Source organism: Ranitomeya imitator, chromosome 6 (assembly GCF_032444005.1).
Source record: "Ranitomeya imitator isolate aRanImi1 chromosome 6, aRanImi1.pri, whole genome shotgun sequence".
NCBI lineage: Eukaryota > Metazoa > Chordata > Amphibia > Anura > Dendrobatidae > Ranitomeya > Ranitomeya imitator.
Genome location: NC_091287.1, coordinates 88,165,868 through 88,188,325, shown reverse-complemented (window position 1 = coordinate 88,188,325; position 22,458 = coordinate 88,165,868). Strand labels below are relative to the sequence as shown.

Genomic DNA, 22,458 nt, shown 5'->3' with positions numbered 1-22,458 from the left:
GTACGGTCAGACACAGCCATTACACAGTACACAGCAGGGGCATATTTATAAGATTATCTCAGCACAGGAACATTTTATTTACACACATCCAATTGTGGAAATTATTATTATTCCAAGACCTATTGATTCTAATTAACTTTGGGGAAAACTCCTATAAGAAAAATGTATTGCTAGAGCACATTGAAAATCCATACTACATCTTGACTCACAATGAATTACGCTTCTTCTCAGAGAAAGGGCTTTCCTAACCGATAGAAATTCATTTTAATCCATTTATTTAACAAACATAAACTTACAAAATTATTTCAAGTATCCTTTATATCACAGTGAAAATGTAAGACCAAGTGTCAAAGACAAACTTTCTTGGATGAAAAAGGCATATGTACCGCATGAAAGAAAGAAAAACAAAAAAAAATGCTTCAACGCATTTCCTTCATGTATTATGAATAGAAAGATCATCTTTAAAAAGTTATAAAAATTAAAATAAATTACATATTTAAAGTACACTTTCCCGTCAAAGTGTTATATAAAAAGTCAGAACAGTGTACGATCCTTTAAATCCTTAGGAACAAACGATATCCATATCGAAGGTCTCGTCTCCGTCTGGGAGCTTGCTCTGTTTAGTGTCTTTAATAATGGTTAATAAAATCTTAACCTAAGAAGACAGTCAATAAACCCAGCTAATCGGGACCCACTGAGGCTCCATCCTCAGCTTCTCCACAGCCGCTTGTAGCTTCTCAAAGGCCTTGTCCAGGTTATCATTTACCACAGTTAGGTCAAAGTAATGGTTGTACGCTCTCATAATCCGAGCGCTCTCATCAACAGTCTTCTTCAGATCTGTGTCCTAAAGCGAAGAACAAATAACACATTTCAGAAGTCTTTTCACGAGGCTGTACCGCAATTTTGCTATGCTAAACTATACATTCCTAGGAAAAAGTTCTCAAACCTACATTATGTTACTAATACATCACAGAAAAAAAGGAATATATAGAGCTGCAACACTAATGTTACTCGCAAAATAGTATGTGTTACAATATGTACATTTTCATGGGTATGTGAGTAACTTTGGTGCAAAGATATCTGAACCTGCTGATTTTAGTGGGACTGGTCGTACATTTGGCCTTGTCTGCCACGAGGTCAGGAGAAAGAAGAACTGTGAGTGAATTTCAACAATCTGTCACTAGATATTTGACAATGGCTTACTCCTCTCTCAGAATATAAGCACGCTCAGCCAAAACAAGAGAACACATGCATTTGGGAAGGTGGCGGTGGTGCAAATAGCCTTCAGCCAAAAGCTCCAAAAAATGTTTGCGCACCCAAATGGTGAAATATTCAGGCTTTTTTTAATCAGATGTTTTCTAGAAATACAGTAACATATACAAAAAGGCAAAAAAAAAAATATATAATAAAGCCTCTCTCTCCACCCAACATTTGTCAAGAGATGAACATATTGCAATCATTAGTTTTTCAGTCAACAGGCCATGAATTTCCAGAACACCAGATAAGTCTTTGGAAGTTGAGGAATTTCCCACGGTGGGGAGCATCAGTCCAACATTGCATACAAACATTATACATTTACCATCTTACAAAAAGTGTCAGGTATTTACCCATTAATGGCCATCAGTGTAATCATTAAAAAAGTCTTATTCCTCAGCTGCATATTTTCTTGGTGCTGATAAATAAGTGAATTGCACAATCCCCCCCGTCTCAACATGAGAGGATGCAGCAGATGTCAACTGTAGAGGACAACCGAGGCCCTGCTGCAACGGCCACAATCATGGTCGTTTAACCTCCTGAATGCTGTGGTCAATCGCAACGTGTGACAACATCTGTTGAACCCTTTTGGCTCCAATTCCTCAGTCAATAGTGACTGACCTATCGGAGCCAAAAAGGTTAATGTAAAATAACAATCGCCACTCTGCATTCTAGATTTCGCTCAGAATTGGCGTGTAGAGTGATTGTTTAGCTCCTCTGTGTTACAGAGAAATAATTGGTGGCCAGTGGCAGCGATCCTCATCCACAAAGCTTCAGATTTTCTGTTGCTGAGCTGGGCTGTTTGCAGGATGTGACTTATCCGTGATCACAACAGCCAAAGTTCCTGTCCTGTCCAAGCTAACCCTCCCGCTCCTCTCACCAACTAAATTCTGCACTAAGCATTCGTGCTAATTTCCGTGCCCTATTTTGTTTTGCTACACTTGCAAGTGCACATCCAGTGACCATAGTGCTCTTACTTTCTGCTTTACACCTCTGAACAAAGTACGTGTTCATATTTGCCAAAGAACTATTATATTTTCTTGTTTTTTTCAGCAAATTGTAAAAAATAGATATAATACAAAAGTTTGAAGTAGCTCTATAAAGTAGAGTAGCGGTCGTCGCAGAGTTAGAGACGTCTGATTTGTAAAGAAAAAAAAATAAAATTATATATATATATATATACATATATACACACATATATATATATATATATATATATATATATATATATATATATATATATATATATAGAACCTAGTAGCTTTATAGATAAGACACTAGGATACTAAAATGTCACTTTTTTTGGTACAAAGTTTTTTTTCCACTTTTTTAATTTGTACCTATTTACTTTAAAATTTCTTTTAAATCTCCTTTCTCTACTTTTATAGTAAACCTCATAAATCACACCTTCTATACATACCCCACACAATACACATGTAAAAGCAACACTTACACACATACCCCAGTGTTAGTGACAAGTGGGCCATTTTTATTCTTTCAAAGATGCTTTTTACGCTTTCCTTGCCTCCAGAACAGATTCAGGCACATTCCTCTAATTTTCTTCCTCAAGGACTCCCAGATAGACACCCTAGGACCCAGGCAACCCCTTCAGCAATATTGACTACATGCCCCTGAAAAAGTATCAGGCTCTTATCTCTGATTTCATGGCCAGATCAAGAATCCATTTTGACATCACTGAAATTGAATTTTTCAAAGACTTCACTGAAGATATAATAAATATTTTGGTGGCTCAGCCAATTTGTATGCCCATCAATTTTTCATCCAAAATCTCAAGTCCTCATTTGCCAGATGCAGCCTTGTAAATGCAACAGGAATTATGATATTTTGTGGCATTATGAGCATATTTAAATATAAAAAAACAAAAATAGATTCGGCAATACTGGAGTACTGATATCCAGTACTATACAGCTCACCAGTTTTCTATATGGCCAAGACAAGCACACGATCGGAAGCAATCGTAAAATGTTTGCATTATGGCGATACTGCGCAGTGAGTCCTCGATAAGACTATTTGAACTTTAATCATCTATACAAAATATATTTAGTAATTAACTACTTCAGTCAAAAATTTGCTCCCCCCCCCGTCACTGTCTGTGGTACCACCCCCCCCGTCACTGTCTGTGGTACCACAACAGAAGTCCCAAACCAGATTGCATCCTGGATTAAAATAAACGGCTCGGAAAGAAAGAACACAGAAAAGGTGCACACTATGCTCCAAAAGGGGAATACGGAAGGACAATTTATCATTGGGAAACCTACACCCTAGGAAACCTTGCCTTTGCATTAATGATTGCTTCAATGCATATCACTAATCTTTGAGTTATTAAAATTTGGTTTAACCTTGTTAACACAGCACCATTTTATAGCCTGATGCACTACACACAACTTACTGAGAAGGAAACAGCCGCACTCAACCAATGATATAAATTGCAAAAATATTTTGTGTTTATTACATGTGCAGGAAAACACCACAGCAAGATGATGGTGAGATTACATTTCGACCCTTCCAGGGTCTTTGTCAAACCTCACTGAAAATTAGAAAGACTTGTGTGGACATATTAAGGATAAATCAAATATAAGGGTTGGGGGTCACTTGGGGAATAGTGATCACAAAATAATAAGTTTTCATGTATCCTTTAATAAGATGTGTAGTAAAGGGGTTAAAAGGACACTAAACTTTAGGAGGGCAAATTTCCAACGGATGAGAGAGGATCTTGGTGCAATTAACTGGGATGATATCCTGAGACACAAAAATACACAAAGAAAATGGGAGACATTTATTAGCATCCTGGATAGGACCTGTGCACAGTATATACCGTATGGGAATAAACATACTAGAAATAGGAGGAAACCAATATGGCTAAATAGAGCTGTAAGGGGCGCAATAAGTGACAAAAAGAAAGCATTTAGAGAATCAAAGGAAGTAGGTAGTGATGAGGCATTAAATAAATACAGAAAATTAAATAAATTCTGTAAAAAGCAAATCAAGGCAGCAAAGATTGAGACAGAGACTCATTGCCAGAGAGAGTAAAAATAATCCCAAAATATTCTTTAACTGCATAAATAGTAAGAAACTATTTTGGCCCCCTTAAAAATAGTCTGGGTGAAATGGTGGATGAGGAAAAAGCCAATATACTAAATGACTTTTTCATCAGTATTTACACAAGAAAATCCCATGGCAGACAAAATGATATAGGCCAGTAAGCTTAACCTCTACTGTGGGTAAAATCCTGGAGGGCATTCTAAGGGACGCTATACTGGAGTATCTGAAGAGGAATAACCTCATGACCCAGTATCAGTACGGGTTTAACTAGGGACCGTTCATGTCAGACTAATCTGATCAGCTTCTATGAAGAGGTAAGTTCCGGACTGGACCAAGGGAACCCAGTGGATGTAGTGTATATGAAGTTTTCAAAAGCTTTTGATACGGTGCCACACAAAAGGTTGATACGTAAAATGAGAATAACGGGAATAGGGGAAAATATGTGTAAGTGGGTTGAGAGCTGGCTCAGGGATAGGAAACAAAGGGTGGTTATTAATGGAGCACACTCGGACTGGGTAGCGGTTAGCAGTGGGGTACCACAGGGGTGATTTTTGGGCCCTCTTCTTTTTAACATATTTATTAATGACCTTGTAGGGGGCATTCAGAGCAGAATTTCAATATTTGCAGATGACACTAAACTCTGCAGGGTAATCAATACAAAGGAGGACAATTTTATATTACAGGATGATTTATGTAAACTAGAAGCTTGGGCTGATAAATGGCAAATGAGCTTTAATGGGGATAAATGTAAGGTCATGCACTTGGGTAGAAGTAATAAGATGTATAACTATGTGCTTAATTCTAAAACTCTGGGCAAAACCGTCAATGAAAAAGACCTGGGAGTATGGGTGGATGACAAACTCACATTTAGTGGCCAGTGTCAAGCAGCTGCTACAAAGGCAAATAAAATAAAGGGATGCATTAACCCCTTCCCGACGGGTGACACAGTGTATGCGTCATGAAAGTCGGTGCCAATCCGACCTGTGATGCATATGCTGTGTCACAGAATGATCGCGTCCCTGCAGATCCAGTGAAAGGGTTAACTCCAACTTCATCTGCAGGGACAGGGGGAGTGGTAGTACAGCCCAGGGGGGGCTTCACCCCCCCGTGGCTACGATCGCTCTGATTGGCTGTTGAAAGTGAAACTGCCAATCAGAGCGATTTGTAATATTTCACCTATTAAAACTGGTGAAATATTACAATCCAGCCATGGCCAATGCTGCAATATCATCGGCCATGGCTGGAAACACTGATGTACCCCCCACCCCACCGATGGCCCCCCCAAGCCACCGATCTGTCCTGTACACTGCTCCGCTTCCCTCCGTCCTCCTGTCCGCTCCCCCCGTGCTCCAATCCCACCCCCCGTGCTCCAATCCAACCCCCCTGCACTCCGATCCACCCCTCCCGTGCTCCAATTCACCCCCCGTGCTCCGATCCACCCCCGTGCTCCGATCCAACCACCCGCGATCCGATCCACCCCCCGTGCTCCCCCCACCCCATCGTACTTACAGAGCCTCCCGAGGTCCGTCCGTCTTCTCCATGGGCGCCGCCATCTTCCAAAATTCGTTCCAATGTGCATTTTGATCACCGTGATAAAACCTATCACAGTGATCAAAATAAAAAAAATAGTAAATGACCCCCCCCCCCTTTGTCACCCCCATAGGTAGGGACAATAATAAAATAAAGAATTTTTTTTTTCCACTACGGTTGGGGCTAAAACTAGGGTTAGGGTATGTGCACACGTATTCTGGTCCTCTGCGGATTTTTCCGCAGCAGATATGATAAATCCGCAGTGCTAAACCGCTGCGGATTTATCGCGGATTTACCGCGGTTTTTCTGCGCATTTCACTGCGGTTTTACAACTGCAGTTTTCTATTCGAGCAGTTGTAAAACCGCTGCGGAATCCGCAGAAAGTGACATGCTGCGGAATGTAAACCGCTGCGTTTCCGTGCAGTTTTTCTGCAGCATGTGTGTAGCGATTTTTGTTTCCCATAGGTTTACATTGAACTGTAAACTCATGGGAAACTGCTGCGGATCCGCAGCGTTTTCTGCAGCGTGTGCACATACCTTTAGAATTAGGCACACGGTGAGGATTTGGCTGCGGATCCGCAGCGGATTGGCCGCTGCGGATTCGCAGCAGTGTTCCATCAGGTTTACAGTACCATGTAAACCTATGGAAAACCAAATCCGCTGTGCCCATGGTGCGGAAAATACCGCGCGGGAACGCTGCGTTGTATTTTCCGCAGCATGTCAATTCTTTGTGCGGATTCCGCAGCGTTTTACACCTGTTCCTCAATATGAATCCGCAGGTGAAATCCGCACAAAAACCACTGGAAATCCGCGGTAAATCCGCAGGTAAAACGCAGTGCCTTTTACCCACGGATTTTTCAAATATGGTGCTTAAAAATCTCACACGAATCCGCAACGTGGGCACATAGCCTTAGGGTTAGGGTTGGAATTAGGGTTGTGATTAGGGTTATGGCTACAGTTGGGATTAGGGTTAGGGGTGTGTTGGGGTTAGGGTTGTGATTAGGGTTACGGCTACAGTTGGGATAAGGGTTAGGGATGTGTTGGGGTTAGTGTTGGAGGTAGAATTGAGGGGTTTCCACTGTTTAGGCACATCAGGGGTCTCCAAACGCAACATGGCGCCACCATTGATTCCAGCCAATCTTGTATTCAAAAAGTCAAATGGTGTTCCCTCACTTCCGAGCCGCGACGTGTGCCCAAACAGTGGTTTACCCCCACATATGGGGTACCAGCATACTCAGGACAAATTGTGCAACAATTACTGGGGTCCAATTTCTCCTGTTACCCTTGTGAAAATAAAAAATTGCTTGCTAAAACATCATTTTTGAGGAAAGAAAAATGATTTTTTATTTTCACGGCGCTGCGTTGTAAACGTCTGTGAAGCACTTGGGGGTCCAAAGTGCTCACCACATATCTAGATAAGTTCCTTGGGGGGTCTAGTTTCCAAAATGGGGTCACTTGTGGGGGGTTTCTACTGTTTAGGCACACCAGGGGCTCTGCAAACGCAATGTGACACCCGTAGACCATTCCATCAAAGTCTGCATTCCAAAACGTCACTACTTCCCTTCTGAGCCTCGACGTGTGCCCAAACAGTGGTTTACCCCCACACATGGGGTATCAGCGTACTCAGGAGAAACTGGACAACAACTTTTGGGGTCCAATTTCTCCTGTAACCCTTGGGAAAATAAAAAATTCTGGGCTAAAAAATTATTTTTGAGGAAAGAAAACTTATTATTTTCACGTTTCTGCGTTATAAACTTCTGTGAAGCACTTGGGGGTTCAAAGTGCTCACCACACATCTAGATTAGTTCCTTTGGGGGTCTAGTTTCCAAAATGGGGTAATTTGTGTGGGATCTCCCAATGCTTAGGTACACAGGGGCTCTCCAAACGTGACATGGTGTCCGCTAATGATTGGAGCTAATTTTCCATTTAAAAAGCCAAATGGCGTGCCTTCCCTTCCGAGCCCTGCCGTGCGCCCAAACAGTGGTTTACCCCCACATATGGGGTATCAGCGTACTCAGGACAAACTGGACAACAACATTTGGGGTCCCATTTCTCCTATTACCCTTGGCAAAATAGGAAATTCCAGGCTAAAAAATCATTTTTGAGGAAAGAAAATTTTTTATTTTCATGGCTTTGCGTTATAAACTTCTGTGAAGCACCTGGGGGTTTAAAGTGCTCAATATGCATCTAGATAAGTTCCTTGGGGGGTCTTGTTTCCAAAATGGGGTTAATTGTGGGGGAGCTCCAATGTTTAGGCACACAGGTGCTCTCCAAACACGACATGGTGTCCGCTAACAATTGGAGCTAATTTTCCATTCAAAAAGTCAAATGGCGTGCCTTCCCTAATGAGCCCTGCCGTGTGCCCAAACAGTGGTTTACCCCCACATATGAGGTATCGGCGTACTTGGGAGAAATTGCCCAACAAATTTTAGGATCCATTTTATCCTATTGCCCATGTGAAAATGAAAAAATTGAGGCGAAAAGAAATTTTTTGTGAAAAAAAAGTACTTTTTCATTTTTACGGAGCAATTTGTGAAGCAACTGGAGGTTTAAAGTGCTCACTATGCATCTAGATAAGTTCCTTGGGGCGTCTAGTTTCCAAAATGGGGTCACTTGTGGGGGGAGCTCCAATTTTTAGGCACACGGGGGCTCTCCAAACGTGACATGGTGTCCGCTAAAGAGTGGAGCCAATTTTTCATTCAAAAAGTCAAATGGCGCTCCTTCCCTTCCAAGCCCTGCCGTGGGCCCAAGCAGTGGTTTACCCCCATATATGAGGTATCAGCGTACTCAGGACAAATTGGACAACAACTTTCGTGGTTCAGTTTCTCCTTTTACCATTGGGAACATAAAAAAATTGTTGCTAAAAGATCATTTTTGTGACTAAAAAGTTAAATGTTAATTTTTTCCTTCCATGTTGCTTCTGCTGCTGTGAAGCACCTGAAGGGTTAATAAACTTCTGGAATGTGGTTTTGTGCACCTTGAGGGGTGCAGTTTTTAGAATGGTGTCACTTTTGGGTATTTTCAGCCATATAGACCCCTCAAACTGACTTCAAATGTGAGGTGGTCCCTAAAAAAATGGTTTTATAAATTTTGTAAAAATCGCTGGTCAAATTTTAACTCTTATAACTTCCTAGCAAAAAAAAATGTTGGTTCCAAAATTATGCTGATGTAAAGTAGACATGTGGGAAATGTTATTTATTAACTATTTTGTGTCACATAACTCTCTGGTTTAACAGAATAAAAATTCAAAATGTGAAAATTGCGAAATTTTCAAAATTTTCGCCAAATTTCCGTTTTTATCACAAATAAACGCAGAATTTATTGACCTAAATTTACCACTAACATGAAGCCCAATATGTCATGAAAAAACAATCTCACCACCGCTAGGATCCGTTGAAGCGCTCCTGAGTTATTACCTCATAAAGGGACACTGGTCAGAATTGCAAAAAACGGCAAGGTCATTAAGGTCAAAATAGGCTGGGTCATGAAGGCGTTAAAAGAGGCATAGATGCTCATGAGGAGAACATAATTTTATCTCTATACAAGTCACTAGTTCGTCCACACTTAGAATACTGTGCACAGTTCTTGTCCCCGGTGTATAAGAAAGACATAGCTGAACTGGAGCGGGTGCAGAGAAGAGCGACCAAGGTTATTAGAGGACTGGGGGGTCTGCAATACCAAGATAGGTTATTACACTTGGGGCTATTTAGTTTGGAAAAACGAAGACTAAGAGGTGATCTTATTTTAATGTATAAACATATGAGGGGACAGTACAAAGACCTTTCTGATTATCTTTTTAATCATAGACCTGAAACAGGGACAAGGGGGCATCCTCTACGTCTGGAGCAAAGAAGGTTTAGGCATAATAACAGAGGCGGGTTCTTTACTGTAAGAGCAGTGAGACTATGGAACTCTCTGCCGTGTGATGTTGTAATGAGTGATTCATTACTTAAATTTAAGAGGGGACTGGATACCTTTTTTGAAAAGTATAATGTTACAGGGTATATATACTAGATTTCTTGATAGGGCGTTGATCCAGGGAACTAGTCTGATTGCCGTATGTGGAGTCGGGAAATAATTTTTTCCCCAATGTGGAGCTTACTATTTGCCACATGGGTTTTTTTGCCTTCCTCTGGATCAACATGTTAGGGCATGTTAGGTTAGGCTATGGGTTGAACTAGATAGACTTAAAGTCTTCCATCAACCTTAATAAATATATGTAAAGTCCCCATAGCGGCTCTTGCGTCGGCGTGGGGAAAATGGTGTGCCCTACGCCTTCTGTAGTGCCATGTTCCCCACGCCGAAGCAAGAGCCGCTATGGGGGACTTTATCCTTAAAATGTCCACACAAGTCTTTTCGCTGCCAGCTTCTTCTTAAAGGGAGGGTGCCGTGATTTTAGTTTTTGTATTAATAATTATTGATTATATAATCAATTATTTTTAATACAAAAGTAAATGTACTACTTTAATACTTTTTATTTATTCATTTTTACTTTTGCCACTGGAGGCCGCCATTTTCATTAGTGTGGGTGTAAGTGTCTGGACACGACACTTGCACACCTCACTTACGGCAGCCATGGGCATAGGAGCCAACAGTCGGGCTCCGACCGCTCCTCCTGCCTCTCAGCTGTGACTTGGGCACGCCCCCTGGGCTGCTACGTCACAGCTGTGAGAGGAGATCGCGGCCATTTTGTTTTTTTCCTCTGTCATCACACACACAGCTCAGTGTGTGCGATCATAGCAGGAGCTGCCAGGGAGAAGCTGCTGCTGGGAAGAGAGGGTCGGGGTGAGTATCTGCAGCCGGGAGCTGTGATTGCAGCCTGTACTTATTATTACAGCACAGGCTGCATCACTGCTCACTGCCGACCTGTTCTGAGCAGAGCAGGGAGATCGTCACACTGCTCTGCCCTGAACATGACTCGGCACTTCCTGGGAGAGGACTGAAGGTAAGTACAGAGTTTATTTTCTTATGCATCTACCACTGCTACCTGCCCCTATATACCACTGCTACCTGCCCCTATATACCACCGCTACCTGCCCCTATATACCACCGCTACCTGCCCCTATATACCACCGCTACCTGCCCCTATATACCACCGCTACCAGCCCCTATATACCACCGCTACCTGCCCCTATATACCACCGCTACCAGCCCCTGTATACCACCGCTACCTGCCCCTGTATACCACCGCTACCTGCCCCTGTATACCACCGCTACCTGCCCCTGTATACCACCGCTACCTGCCCCTGTATACCACCGCTACCTGCCCCTGTATACCACCGCTACCTGCCCCTGTATACCACCGCTACCTGCCCCTGTATACCACCGCTACCTGCCCCTGTATACCACCGCTACCAGCCCCTGTATACCACCGCTACCTGCCTCTGCATACCACCGCTACCTGCCTCTGCATACCACCGCTACCTGCCTCTGCATACCACCGCTACCTGCCTCTGTATACCACCTACCACTGCTGCCTGCCTCTATATACCATCTACTACTGCTGCCTGCTTCTGTATACCACCGCTACCTGCCTCTGTATACCACCTAACAGTGCTGCCTGCCTCTATATACCATCTACCACTGCTGCCTGCCTCTGTATAGCACCGCTACCTGCCTCTGTATAGCACCGCTACCTGCCTCTGTATAGCACCGCTACCTGCCTCTGTATAGCACCGCTACCTGCCTCTGTATAGCACCGCTACCTGCCTCTGTATAGCACCTACCACTGCTGCCTACCTCTATATACCATCTACCACTGCTGCCTGTCTCTATATACCATCTACCACTGCTGCCTGCCTCTATATACCATCTACCACTGCTACCTCTGTCCTGTGTAGCTAATCTAGTCTTGTGTAGCTAATCCTGTCCTGTGTACAGTATCACACAAGATAGGATTAGATACACGGCGCAGCACAGTATCACACAAGATAGGATTAGATACACGGCTCAGCAGTCAGTATCTAATCCTCTCCTATGCACTCCTCTCCCCCCTGCGTGTCTTTCCCCATTGTGGTTTATTATTTTTGTTGTGGGAGATGAGGGAGTCGAGGATTATGCATTCGGTATGGTTTAAAAAAGATTAATAAAGGACTTTATTCTGGCCGAGTCTTTATTTACAATACATGTGAGATCTATGTGGCGGCATTATGGGTGATCTATATGGCGGTATTATGTGAGAAGCATATGGTGGTATGTGAAAACACTGGCGGTATTATGTGTGATCTTTATGGTGGTATGTGAGAACACTGGCGGTATTATGTGTGATCTATATGGCGGTATTATGTGAGAACACTATGGCAGTATTATCTTCAGAAAGCGGACCCATTCTATGGTGGTTCTGGCTGAGCACCTGCACGCGGGTCTGGGGTAATAGAGGGGACAGCGTGACCTCCAGTTAGGTGCAGTCAGGGGAAGGCTGGTGAGGCAGCTGAAGAGAGGGGTCTCATTTTTATCGTTACTATATGGCTACATTTCCTTCCCAGCGTCACCCCGGACTGCGCCTGTCGCCTCGCTTTCACACATCGCCAGGACAGGATGGAGAAGACAGGATCTGAGGAGGGGAATGGGGTCTGCATGCAAAGTCTGGATCAGACCAGGCCATCAATCCGCAGAAATGTTTCCTGGATTTCTGTGGAGCAGACGGTCCATCCATGTATATAAAAGACAGCGCTCTATGTACAATCCCTGGCTGCTCCGCACACCGAACAGGGGGCCCCCATAGACCAGCACACTGCTCTCCTGAAATACTCTGTGCTGCTGTCACCCTGCTCCCTCCACCACATATCTCCCAGAATCCTTGCTGCCTGCCATCCTTGGTGACTGTCTACTTGTCAGTATAAGGCTGCCGTCACACTATCATTATTTGGTCAGTATTTTACCTCAGTATTTGTAGCCAAAACCAGGAGTGGGTGATAAATGCAGAAGTGGTGCATATGTTTCTATTATACTTTTCCTCTATTTGTTCCACTCCTGGTTTTTGCTTACAAATACTGAGGTAAAATACTGACCAAATACTGATAGTGTGACGGCAGCCATACTCTGCAGTCACCAACAAAATGGCTGCTCACTGGGTTCGTGAATATCATCCTCTCTAATCCCTTAGCAAACACCCAGAAGGGGAGGAGAGGAGACATCACACAGGTCAGCAGACTCCGCCCATAATTACTGCAGTGCTGTAATGTGAGCTATTTGTACACTAGGTTTTTCTGAAATTTCAGCAGCTGCTCCCCCTAGTGTTTAAAAGTGGAAATTCCAAAACTTTTCAAATTATTTTTCATATTTTACTAAATTATAAACAAATGATAATATTTTTTAAGAAAATGTAATCATTAATTCTTTACATTTTTACAATTTCTGAAAAAAAATTTTTTTTGATGGCACCTTCCCTTTAAGATTTGTTCATTCACACGATTTGTGTTACCAGTGGGCTGCCAGTGCCTAGTATTTATCCTGTAAGGGGGGGGTGTCATTCTCTTTGGTCTCCATTATTTTGAAGGGCTCTTGGTCAGCATTTTGTCACTTATGCTTGTTCATTATTAAGGTGTTTATTGATTATGATTCATTATTATATTGACACTTTTGTGACAATTTTGAGCGGTAGCCATTGTTGGCTCTCTTGATATATTGCCGTCCCCTAATACGGTCTTTCCTGCTTTTTTATTCCCGTTTTTTAAAACACGGTTTAATAAAATTATTGATTTTATTTAATTTTCCATTTTTTAATATGTTCGGGACCCCACGGCTGTCACCTCTCACCTAACAAAAATATTCAACCTTTCCCTCACTTCCGGTATTTTTCCCTCCTCATTTAAGCATGCCATCATACATCCATTACTTAAAAAATCATCCCTCGATCAAAACTGTGCCGCTAATTATAGACCTGTCTCTAATCTTCCCTTCATCTCTAAACTCCTCGAACGCCTGGTCCACTCCCGTCTTACCCGCTATCTCTCAGATAACTCTTTGCACAAAAGAAAAAAAAAAAAAAAAGAAAAAAAAGAGCATGAACCGCACATCCCAAAATCATACGTTGATCTAAAGCCGCTAGGCAAAAATTAATATAACTGAATATGAGGTTTTCAGTTTAACATTCTGATCAGACTGTATGAAGCCCACTGCCCCTTCACGGCAAACCTCGTAGTGAGTCCTAACTCTCAGATAACTCTCTTCTCGACCCTCTTCAATCTGGCTTCCGCTCTTTACACTCTACTGAAACTGCCCTCACTAAAGTCTCTAATGACCTACTAACAGCTAAATCTAATGGTCACTACTCCATGCTAATTCTCTTGGATCTCTCTGCAGCATTCGACACTGTGGATCATCAGCTCCTCCTCACTATGCTCCGCTCCATCGGCCTCAAGGACACCGTTCTCTCCTGGTTCTCCTCCTATCTCTCTGACCGATCCTTCACTGTATGTTTTGCTGGTTCCTCCTCCTCTCACCTTCCCCTTACTGTTGGGGTTCCTCAAGGATCAGTCCTAGGCCCCCTACTCTTCTCGTTGTATACTGCCCCTATTGGACAAACAATCAGTAGATTTGGTTTCCAGTACCATCTCTATGCTGACGACACCCAATTATACACTTCTGCTCCTGATATCACGCCTGCCTTTTTAGAAAACACCAGTGATTGTCTTACCGCTGTCTCTAACATCATGTCCTCCCTCTATCTATAACTAAACCTGTCAAAAACTGAACTCCTCGTGTTCTCTCCCTCTACTAACCTACCTTTGCCTGACATTGCCATCTCCGTGTGCGGTTCCACCATTACTCCAAAGCAACATGCCCGCTGCCTTGGGGTCATCCTTGATTCTGACCTTTCATTCACCCCCTACATCCGATCACTGGCTCGCTCTTCTTACCTGCATCTCAAAAACATTTCTAGAATTCGCCCTTTTCTTACTTTCGACTCTGCAAAAACTCTGACTGTTTCACTTATTCATTCTCGTCTGGACTATTGTAACTCTACTAATCGGCCTCCCTCTTGCAAAACTCTCCCCGCTCCAATCTGTCCTGAATGCTGCAGCCAGGATCATATTCCTCACCAACCGTTACACCGATGCCTCTACCCTGTGCCAGTCATTACACTGGCTACCCATCCACTCCAGAATCCAGTACAAAACTACTACCCTCATCCACAAAGCACTCCATGGCTCAGCACCACCCTACATCTCCTCCCTGGTATCAGTCTACCACCCTACCCGTGCCCTCCGCTCCGCTAATGACCTCAGGTTAGCATCCTCAATAATCAGAACCTCCCACTCCCGTCTCCAAGACTTTACACGTGCTGCGCCGATTCTTTGGAATGCACTACCTAGGTTAATACGATTAATCCCCAATCCCCACAGTTTTAAGCGTACCCTAAAAACTCATTTGTTCAGACTGGCCTACCGCCTCAATGCATTAACCTAACGATCCCTGTGTGGCCTATTTATAATAATAATAATAAAAAAAAAAAAAAAAAAAAAAAAGGTTCCTCGCATCATGTTCTCATACACTTTATGCAGTATTAGCCCTCTGTGTCTGTACTGCTACATACTGGTTCATGCAGCTTTACATGAACACCTGAGCCTTACACTATAGCTGGTCCGAATAACTAAAGCAATTGTTACCATCCACCTCTCGTGTCTCCCCTTTTCCCCATAGTCTGTAAGCTTGCGAGCAGGGCCCTCACTCCTCCTGGTATCTGTTTTGAACTGTATTTCTGTTATGCTGTAATGTCTATTGTCTGTACAAGTCCCCTCTATAATTTGTAAAGCGCTGCGGAATATGTTGGCGCTATATAAATAAAAATTATATTATTATTATTATGCAGGATTGCATGCCTGTGTGTTAGGCAATCCCTTCATGTGTTGCAGCAGCCGTAGGGTCTCAAACACATTATTCGAGCACCCCGAAGACACTCTTAGCACCTGAACATGCTCTGATGAGACCTAATCCGAGCATGTTCACTCACCACTAATTATGACTCATCAACCGCTCATGTCCAAACATTTGTTATCATAGAACAGAACAGAACATGCACTTTTGGGACCAGCAATATGAACAATTGCTGGATCATCTACCAATCGCACACTATATCCTACGAACGTACAATGTCCCCGAAGCCAAGAACTCAACAGATATTCATTGTGCAGCTCAAGCATTTCTACGTTATGGACCATAGTATTGGACTAGCCTTGCCCAATGGCAAGTAGCCTTACCACAATAATAAATAGTCTCAACACTGCACATAGGATAAGCTAGTGATTGGTAGGAATCATTTGTAGCCTTTTCTTTTAGGAGACCAAGCAGTCATAAAAGCATTGTGCACGTTTGGCGCATTAGTCCTAGATTTATGGACTGAATCTGCACTAACATTCTGCAATATGACAATACTAGAAAGTGAATGGAGCATATGCAGATTATGCAGCAGATTTTTAGATCAGCTTAGCTTTGTCACTTTCCCCGATATCTTTACATTCTGAGAAACCTTGATTACAATTGTACTGCCCAACAATAGGAAATTCAAGGTCAAATTATAATTTATAAAAAATATTATTAAAAAAAACAATTTCAATATATTTTTACCAACATTTTCTTGACCGACAAATCCTGGGCAAAAAAAATACTTTCTAATATGTATTTCCAAAAAGGTTTTACATGGTCTTTTCTTCAACTAATTAAAGTGTGCCATTTTTGTAGAGAGGACATGCTGTCAAGAAACAATGGGTCATTTGTGGGTAAAGAACTAATTTTTTTTGTTAATACTAAAAGGAAGAAACTTATAAATAAAAAAAACTAGAATAATGTTCAGAACTTGCCCGGAGGAAACATTCAGATCATTAAAGTTTAAAAGAAAACTTGAGTAAAGCACATCATAGTAAAAAGAAATATTGCCAACATGGCAGCAGTCATAGCTGTAGGTACGGGGAATTACACATCCGAGGCAGATGACCGCTGATAACAGCTCATACAGTGCACACCCTGGATACAAAGATCTCTGAACGTATCCTTCAGGATTAGGAGGATTTATGCACAGAATGGCGCTGAGCAGAGGAGGAAGCCGCAGCCGCACGGTTCACCGCTTCTGTTTAAAAAGACCAAACTGTGAAACTAAGTCCTTGAGAGAAGAAACGCTCTCCTATTGTAAAATGCTCCAAAAGAGACAGAACTGACAAAAGAGGCGGCTGAAGAAAACATGTCAGTAATCCTCCTGCCGCACACATCAATAAAAAAGAAGCCGACAAGAGCAGGTTAATTCAGGAGAAACAAGGCAAATTAAAAAGGACCACCAGTAGATCTGACACCCACAAGACTTCCATCCGACGTGCAGCGGTATGTTTAGGTGAATATGTATATAAACATAGTAAGCAATGGATGCAGAATATTCTTCGTGGTCACAAGAATCTAAACTGCGCCTCTGTGATCTCTGTTCTCTGCTGACTGCGTGGAAGAATAGCCGAGTGGAAGAAGAGGAGCCGAGTGGAAGAAGAGGAGCCGAGTGGAAGAGGAGGAGCCGAGTGGAAGAGGAGGAGCCGAGTGGAAGAGGAGGAGCCGAGTGGAAGAGGAGGAGCCGAGTGGAAGAAGAGGAGCCGAGTGGAAGAAGAGGAGCCGAGTGGAAGAAGAGGAGCCGAGTGGAAGAAGAGGAGCCGAGTGGAAGAGGAGGAGCCGAGTGGAAGAAGAGGAGCCGAGTGGAAGAAGAGGAGCCGAGTGGAAGAAGAGGAGCCGAGTGGAAGAGGAGGAGCCGAGTGGAAGAGGAGGAGCCGAGTGGAAGAAGAGGAGCCGAGTGGAAGAGGAGGAGCCGATTGGAAGAAGAGGAGCCGAGTGGAAGAAGAGGAGCCGAGTGGAAGAAGAGGAGCCGAGTGGAAGAAGAGGAGCCGAGTGGAAGAAGAGGAGCCGAGTGGAAGAAGAGGAGCCGAGTGGAAGAGGAGGAGCCGAGTGGAAGAGGAGGAGCCGAGTGGAAGAGGAGGAGCCGAGTGGAAGAGGAGGAGCCGAGTGGAAGAAGAGGAGCCGAGTGGAAGAAGAGGAGCCGAGTGGAAGAAGAGGAGCCGAGTGGAAGAAGAGGAGCCGAGTGGAAGAAGAGGAGCCGAGTGGAAGAAGAGGAGCCGAGTGGAAGAAGAGGAGTCGAGTGGAAGAAGAGGAGCCGAGTGGAAGAAGAGGAGCCGAGTGGAAGAAGAGGAGCCGAGTGGAAGAAGAGGAGCCGAGTGGAAGAAGAGGAGCCGAGTGGAAGAAGAGGAGCCGAGTGGAAGAAGAGGAGTCGAGTGGAAGAAGAGGAGTCGAGTGGAAGAAGAGAAGTCGAGTGGAAGAGTAGCCGAGTCGAGTGGAAGAGTAGCCGAGTCGAGTGGAAGAGTAGCAGAGTCGAGTGGAAGAGTAGCAGAGTCGAGTGGAAGAGTAGCAGAGTCGAGTGGAAGAGTAGCAGAGTCGAGTGGAAGAGTAGCAGAGTCGAGTGGAAGAGTAGCAGAGTCGAGTGGAAGAGTAGCCGAGTCGAGTGGAAGAGTAGCCGAGTCGAGTGGAAGAGTAGCCGAGTCGAGTGGAAGAGTAGCCGAGTGGAAGAGTAGCCGAGTCGAGTGGAAGAGTAGCCGAGTGGAAGAGTAGCCGAGTCGAGTGGAAGAGTAGCCGAGTGGAGCGTATGTTTGCACACACAGATCATGGCACTAAAAGGCACAAGGATTCCCGCTTTGCTCGGCTGTCTTTGCCAGTACCATAAACTGACATCTATGAGCAGCTATCCAGTGGATAGGTGATAAAGGGGTATTGCAGACTCCATAATTTATGAAGTCTGTGTCTAGTAGTTCATAAACTTATCTGTGCCCAAAGAGAGAATAACCAACTGGTCATAAAATGTGTCAATAAATGTAAGTGTGAGGCATTTTTTGAGTAAAAAATACAAAGCGGGGGGCATAAGGAAGAGAAAAGGGTTCAAGTCTTATCAACTAAGATATGCCAACAAGACCCATGTGATCTGGTCGGCCCCAAGCTGCTGTTTTCCAACTATCATAAAAAATGATCTGACGCTGTAAAATCAATCTGCCGGTAATGTCCAAATTGGCAAAGCAGTGCTCTAGGCCTCCTAATTTGTGTTAAATTAGAAATTGTAATTAAGCGTATACTTGTTAATAGGCAGCAAATGAACAATTACAGCAGGCTGCTTGTTTGCGCGGCACAGAGCGGTTTATGGCGTTTGTGTTCAATTACAACGTTTAATCATTTCCCAACAAGCGGCAAAGTGACCATCAATGTCCAAGACCAGCGGCCCTGGAGAAATCGTACTGGGCTCAGGGCACAACACCACTTGTATTAGGTGTAAGCATTTAGTGACTATACATGTGCTGTTTTACGGCTCAGTTTAGCACAGAGGGGTGCATGACTGTGTGAAGACGACAAAAAATGCACATCATTCCTGGTACTTTTCATCTATGACATAATACATAGAATAATACATAATAGACATTGAATTATTAGGCTACTGAGTATTTTGACCATATATTTATACAGCTTAGATTTTCCAACTCTAAGCTGTATAAACTTGAATTCTTTTTGAATGACGCATCAGGTGATGTGAATTTCTGTAATGGGAGGGTGAGGCCTAAGGATACACAGTGTGCAGAATTATTAGGCAGATTGTTTTCCTCAGGCAAAATGGGCCAAGAAAGATTTAACCAACACTGAAAAGTCAAAAATTGATAAGACTTACAGAGGGATGCAGAAGTCTTGAAACTGCCAAGATATTGGGGTTTGACCACAGAACCATCAAAAGTTTTTGTTGCAAACAGTCAAAAAGGGTCATAAAAACTGTGTGGAGGAAAAAAATAAAGAAAAATGTGAAGCGACCAAGGGCCCATTATCCTCCAGTTTTGTCATATTGCAGAGCTGCAGCCTCCATGGAGGCCCAGAAGTACAACGTGTTCAGTGCGCAGAGACACTGCCGAGGTCAGGAGGGCTGGAACCCAACCACCACTGATAAAGACACAGAAGGTGAAATGTCAAGACGGGGCCATTTAAAAGCCAAAGACAGATTATTCAGAGCTTATGGACAGATGAGAGGAGATTGATTCTTGACAGACCAGATGGATCAGGTGGAGGTGAGGTACTGCTATGGGCTGGTAATATTAAAGATGAGCTGGTTGGACCTTATTGAGTTGAGGGATAGACTCAAAATTAACTCCCAAACCTCCTGCCAGTATTTTTTTTTTTTTTTTTTAAAGACATTTTCTTCAAGCAGTGGTACAAGAAAAAGTGTGTGTCTTTTAAGAAAACCATGATTATTATACAGGGCAATGCTCCATCGCATGCATCCAAGTCCTTCACTGCTCGGCTGCCAATAAAGGCCTTTTAAAGAATAAAGGTCGACTGACGTATGGATTTGAGGGAAAAGACTTTGTGTATCTTCAGAAGAACATACTTGTATTTGCGCTTAGTGTGCTCTCAATATGCAAAACAGATCGTACATTAATGTAAGTCATTGTGCTCGTCCCATGAAGTAAAACCTCAAAAAAAAAAAAAAACACTCAACCTTTGTGGACTGGACAACGCAAGTTTCAATGGCACTTAGCTTGTGCCCCCATCCAAGATGCAGCAGAGCGCACAGAGCAGAAAGAGGATGAAACGCCACATTGATCCGTACATAGGAGGACTCCTATTTTATTCACTAAAATCCCTGCTCATTCTGGGTCACCTTACCAAGAGACAGACCGCCATCTCTATATGCACACCGACACTGCAAGAGCTGTCAATCATTGAGAAGATCAGTCCAACAGACAACGATTACAGATGTCAACGAATTAAATAAAGTACAGAATTTTTTCTCTGCATAACTGCTGCTCTGTAACATGCTGCCCGTAAGTTAAGCAGCTGACAGCTTCCCGGTATCTAGTAGTAATACCAATATGGCTATGATTCCATCAGATTTCTTGCTGTAAATAAGTAATACTGATGGGAAAAGGTCAGGACGATTTTACTACTGTAACCAGCATTTTGGCTACAGGCCCCAATACAATAAAAATTACACAGGTCTTCTAATAAATCGAATAGACCAGCTAAATGCAAATTGGACTGAAATTGCTTTGCCGAGGTGCAGATGTACTCATCGTACGGCCAGACAATGACTTGTAGAGCGGCTACCTCTCCTACATGGCGCCTGCGAGAAAGCGCTCTTGCCGAAAGAAAAACTAATTTGCTCTTATTCACAGACAGAAAAGAAATGTTGAAAACGGCGAGAAACAGTTTATAAGAAAAACGTAAAACTTTACATAGTGAGAAGGCTTTTTAAGCTAAAACTGGAAGACCCCCTTAACCAGCAGTGTGGCCCCTTCATTGTAAGGATCGATGGCATTTCTGGATCGTCCTCGTGAGCGAACACTGCTACTTGAGGAGGTAGAACGGTATTATAGGAGACTGTGCTTGAGAGCATAGCGATCTCCTGATGAAACGTGGCGGATCGCTTTGTTACACAGGACCTGATCGCGCCTCTGGTGAAGCTGCCACTATAGAAAGTAACATTACTACATTGTGCCAGGCACTGTTAGGCTATGTTCACACTTTGCAGATTCCACTGCGGATTTTTCCGCAGCAGAATTCCAAAATCCGCAGTGAAAACCGCAGCGCGTTTTCACTGCGGATTTATCGCGGTTTTTACTGCGTTTTCTTCTGCGGATTTTCAACTGCAGTTTTCTATTGGAGCAGCTGAAAATCCGCAGAAAAGAAGTGACATGCTGCGGAATGTAATCCGCAGCGTTTCCGCGCGGATTTTTCTGCAGCATGTGCACAGCGTTTTTTGTTTCCCATAGGTTTACATTGAAATGTAAACTCATGGGAAACTGCTGCGGATCCGCAGCGGTCAAATCCGCTGCGGATCCGCAGCAAAATCCGCAAAGTGTGAAAATAGCCTAAGAGGGCACGTAGTGAACACACGCCATTGGGACATGTCGCACACTAACAGCTGCAATGTCACACTGTCCGACTAATGGTGCCAAGACCTCAAACTAGGGCTTTAATAGATAGAAATTGCTTTCGCTGCTTTGCTAACTTTTTAACCCCTTAAGCCCCGAGGGTGGTTTGCACGTTAATGACCGGGCCAATTTTTACAATTCTGACCACTGTCCCTTTATGAGGTTATAACTCTGGAACGCTTTAACGGATCCCGGTGATTCTGACATTGTTTTCTCGTGACATATTGTACTTCATGTTAGTGGTAAAATTTATTCGATATAACTTGCGTTTATTTGTGAAAAAAACGGAAATTTGGCGAAAATTTTGAAAATTTCACAATTTTCCAACTTTAAATTTTTATGCCCTTAAATCACAGAGATATGTCACGCAAAATACTTAATAAGTAACATTTCCCACATGTCTACTTTACATCAGCACAATTTTGGAACCAAATTTTTTTTTTGTTAGGGAGTTATAAGAATTAAAAGTTGACAAGCAATTTCTCATTTTTACAACACCATTTTTTTTTTAGGGACCACGTCTCATTTGAAGTCATTTTGAGGGGTCTATATGATAGAAAACCCAAGTGTGACACCATTCTAAAAACTGCACCCCTCAAGGTGCTCAAAACCACATTCAAGAAGTTTATTAACCCTTCAGGGGTTTCACAGGAATTTTTGGAATGTTTAAATAAAAATGAAT

General features: G+C 43.2%; 1 protein-coding gene across 4 annotated transcripts in view; it reads right to left on the bottom strand.

Annotated features, from left to right (window-relative positions):
- Positions 1-258: 258 nt before the first annotated feature.
- PALS2 (protein associated with LIN7 2, MAGUK p55 family member) overlaps positions 259-22,458 on the bottom strand; it is a 154,487-nt gene continuing 132,287 nt past the window's right edge. For all 4 annotated transcript variants that reach the window (XM_069729870.1, XM_069729867.1, XM_069729869.1 and 1 more), the window contains one exon: positions 259-844. In XM_069729870.1, coding sequence (XP_069585971.1) covers positions 668-844 — 177 coding nt within the window. In that variant the 3' untranslated portion in view covers positions 259-667. The remainder of the gene's footprint in view (positions 845-22,458) is intronic.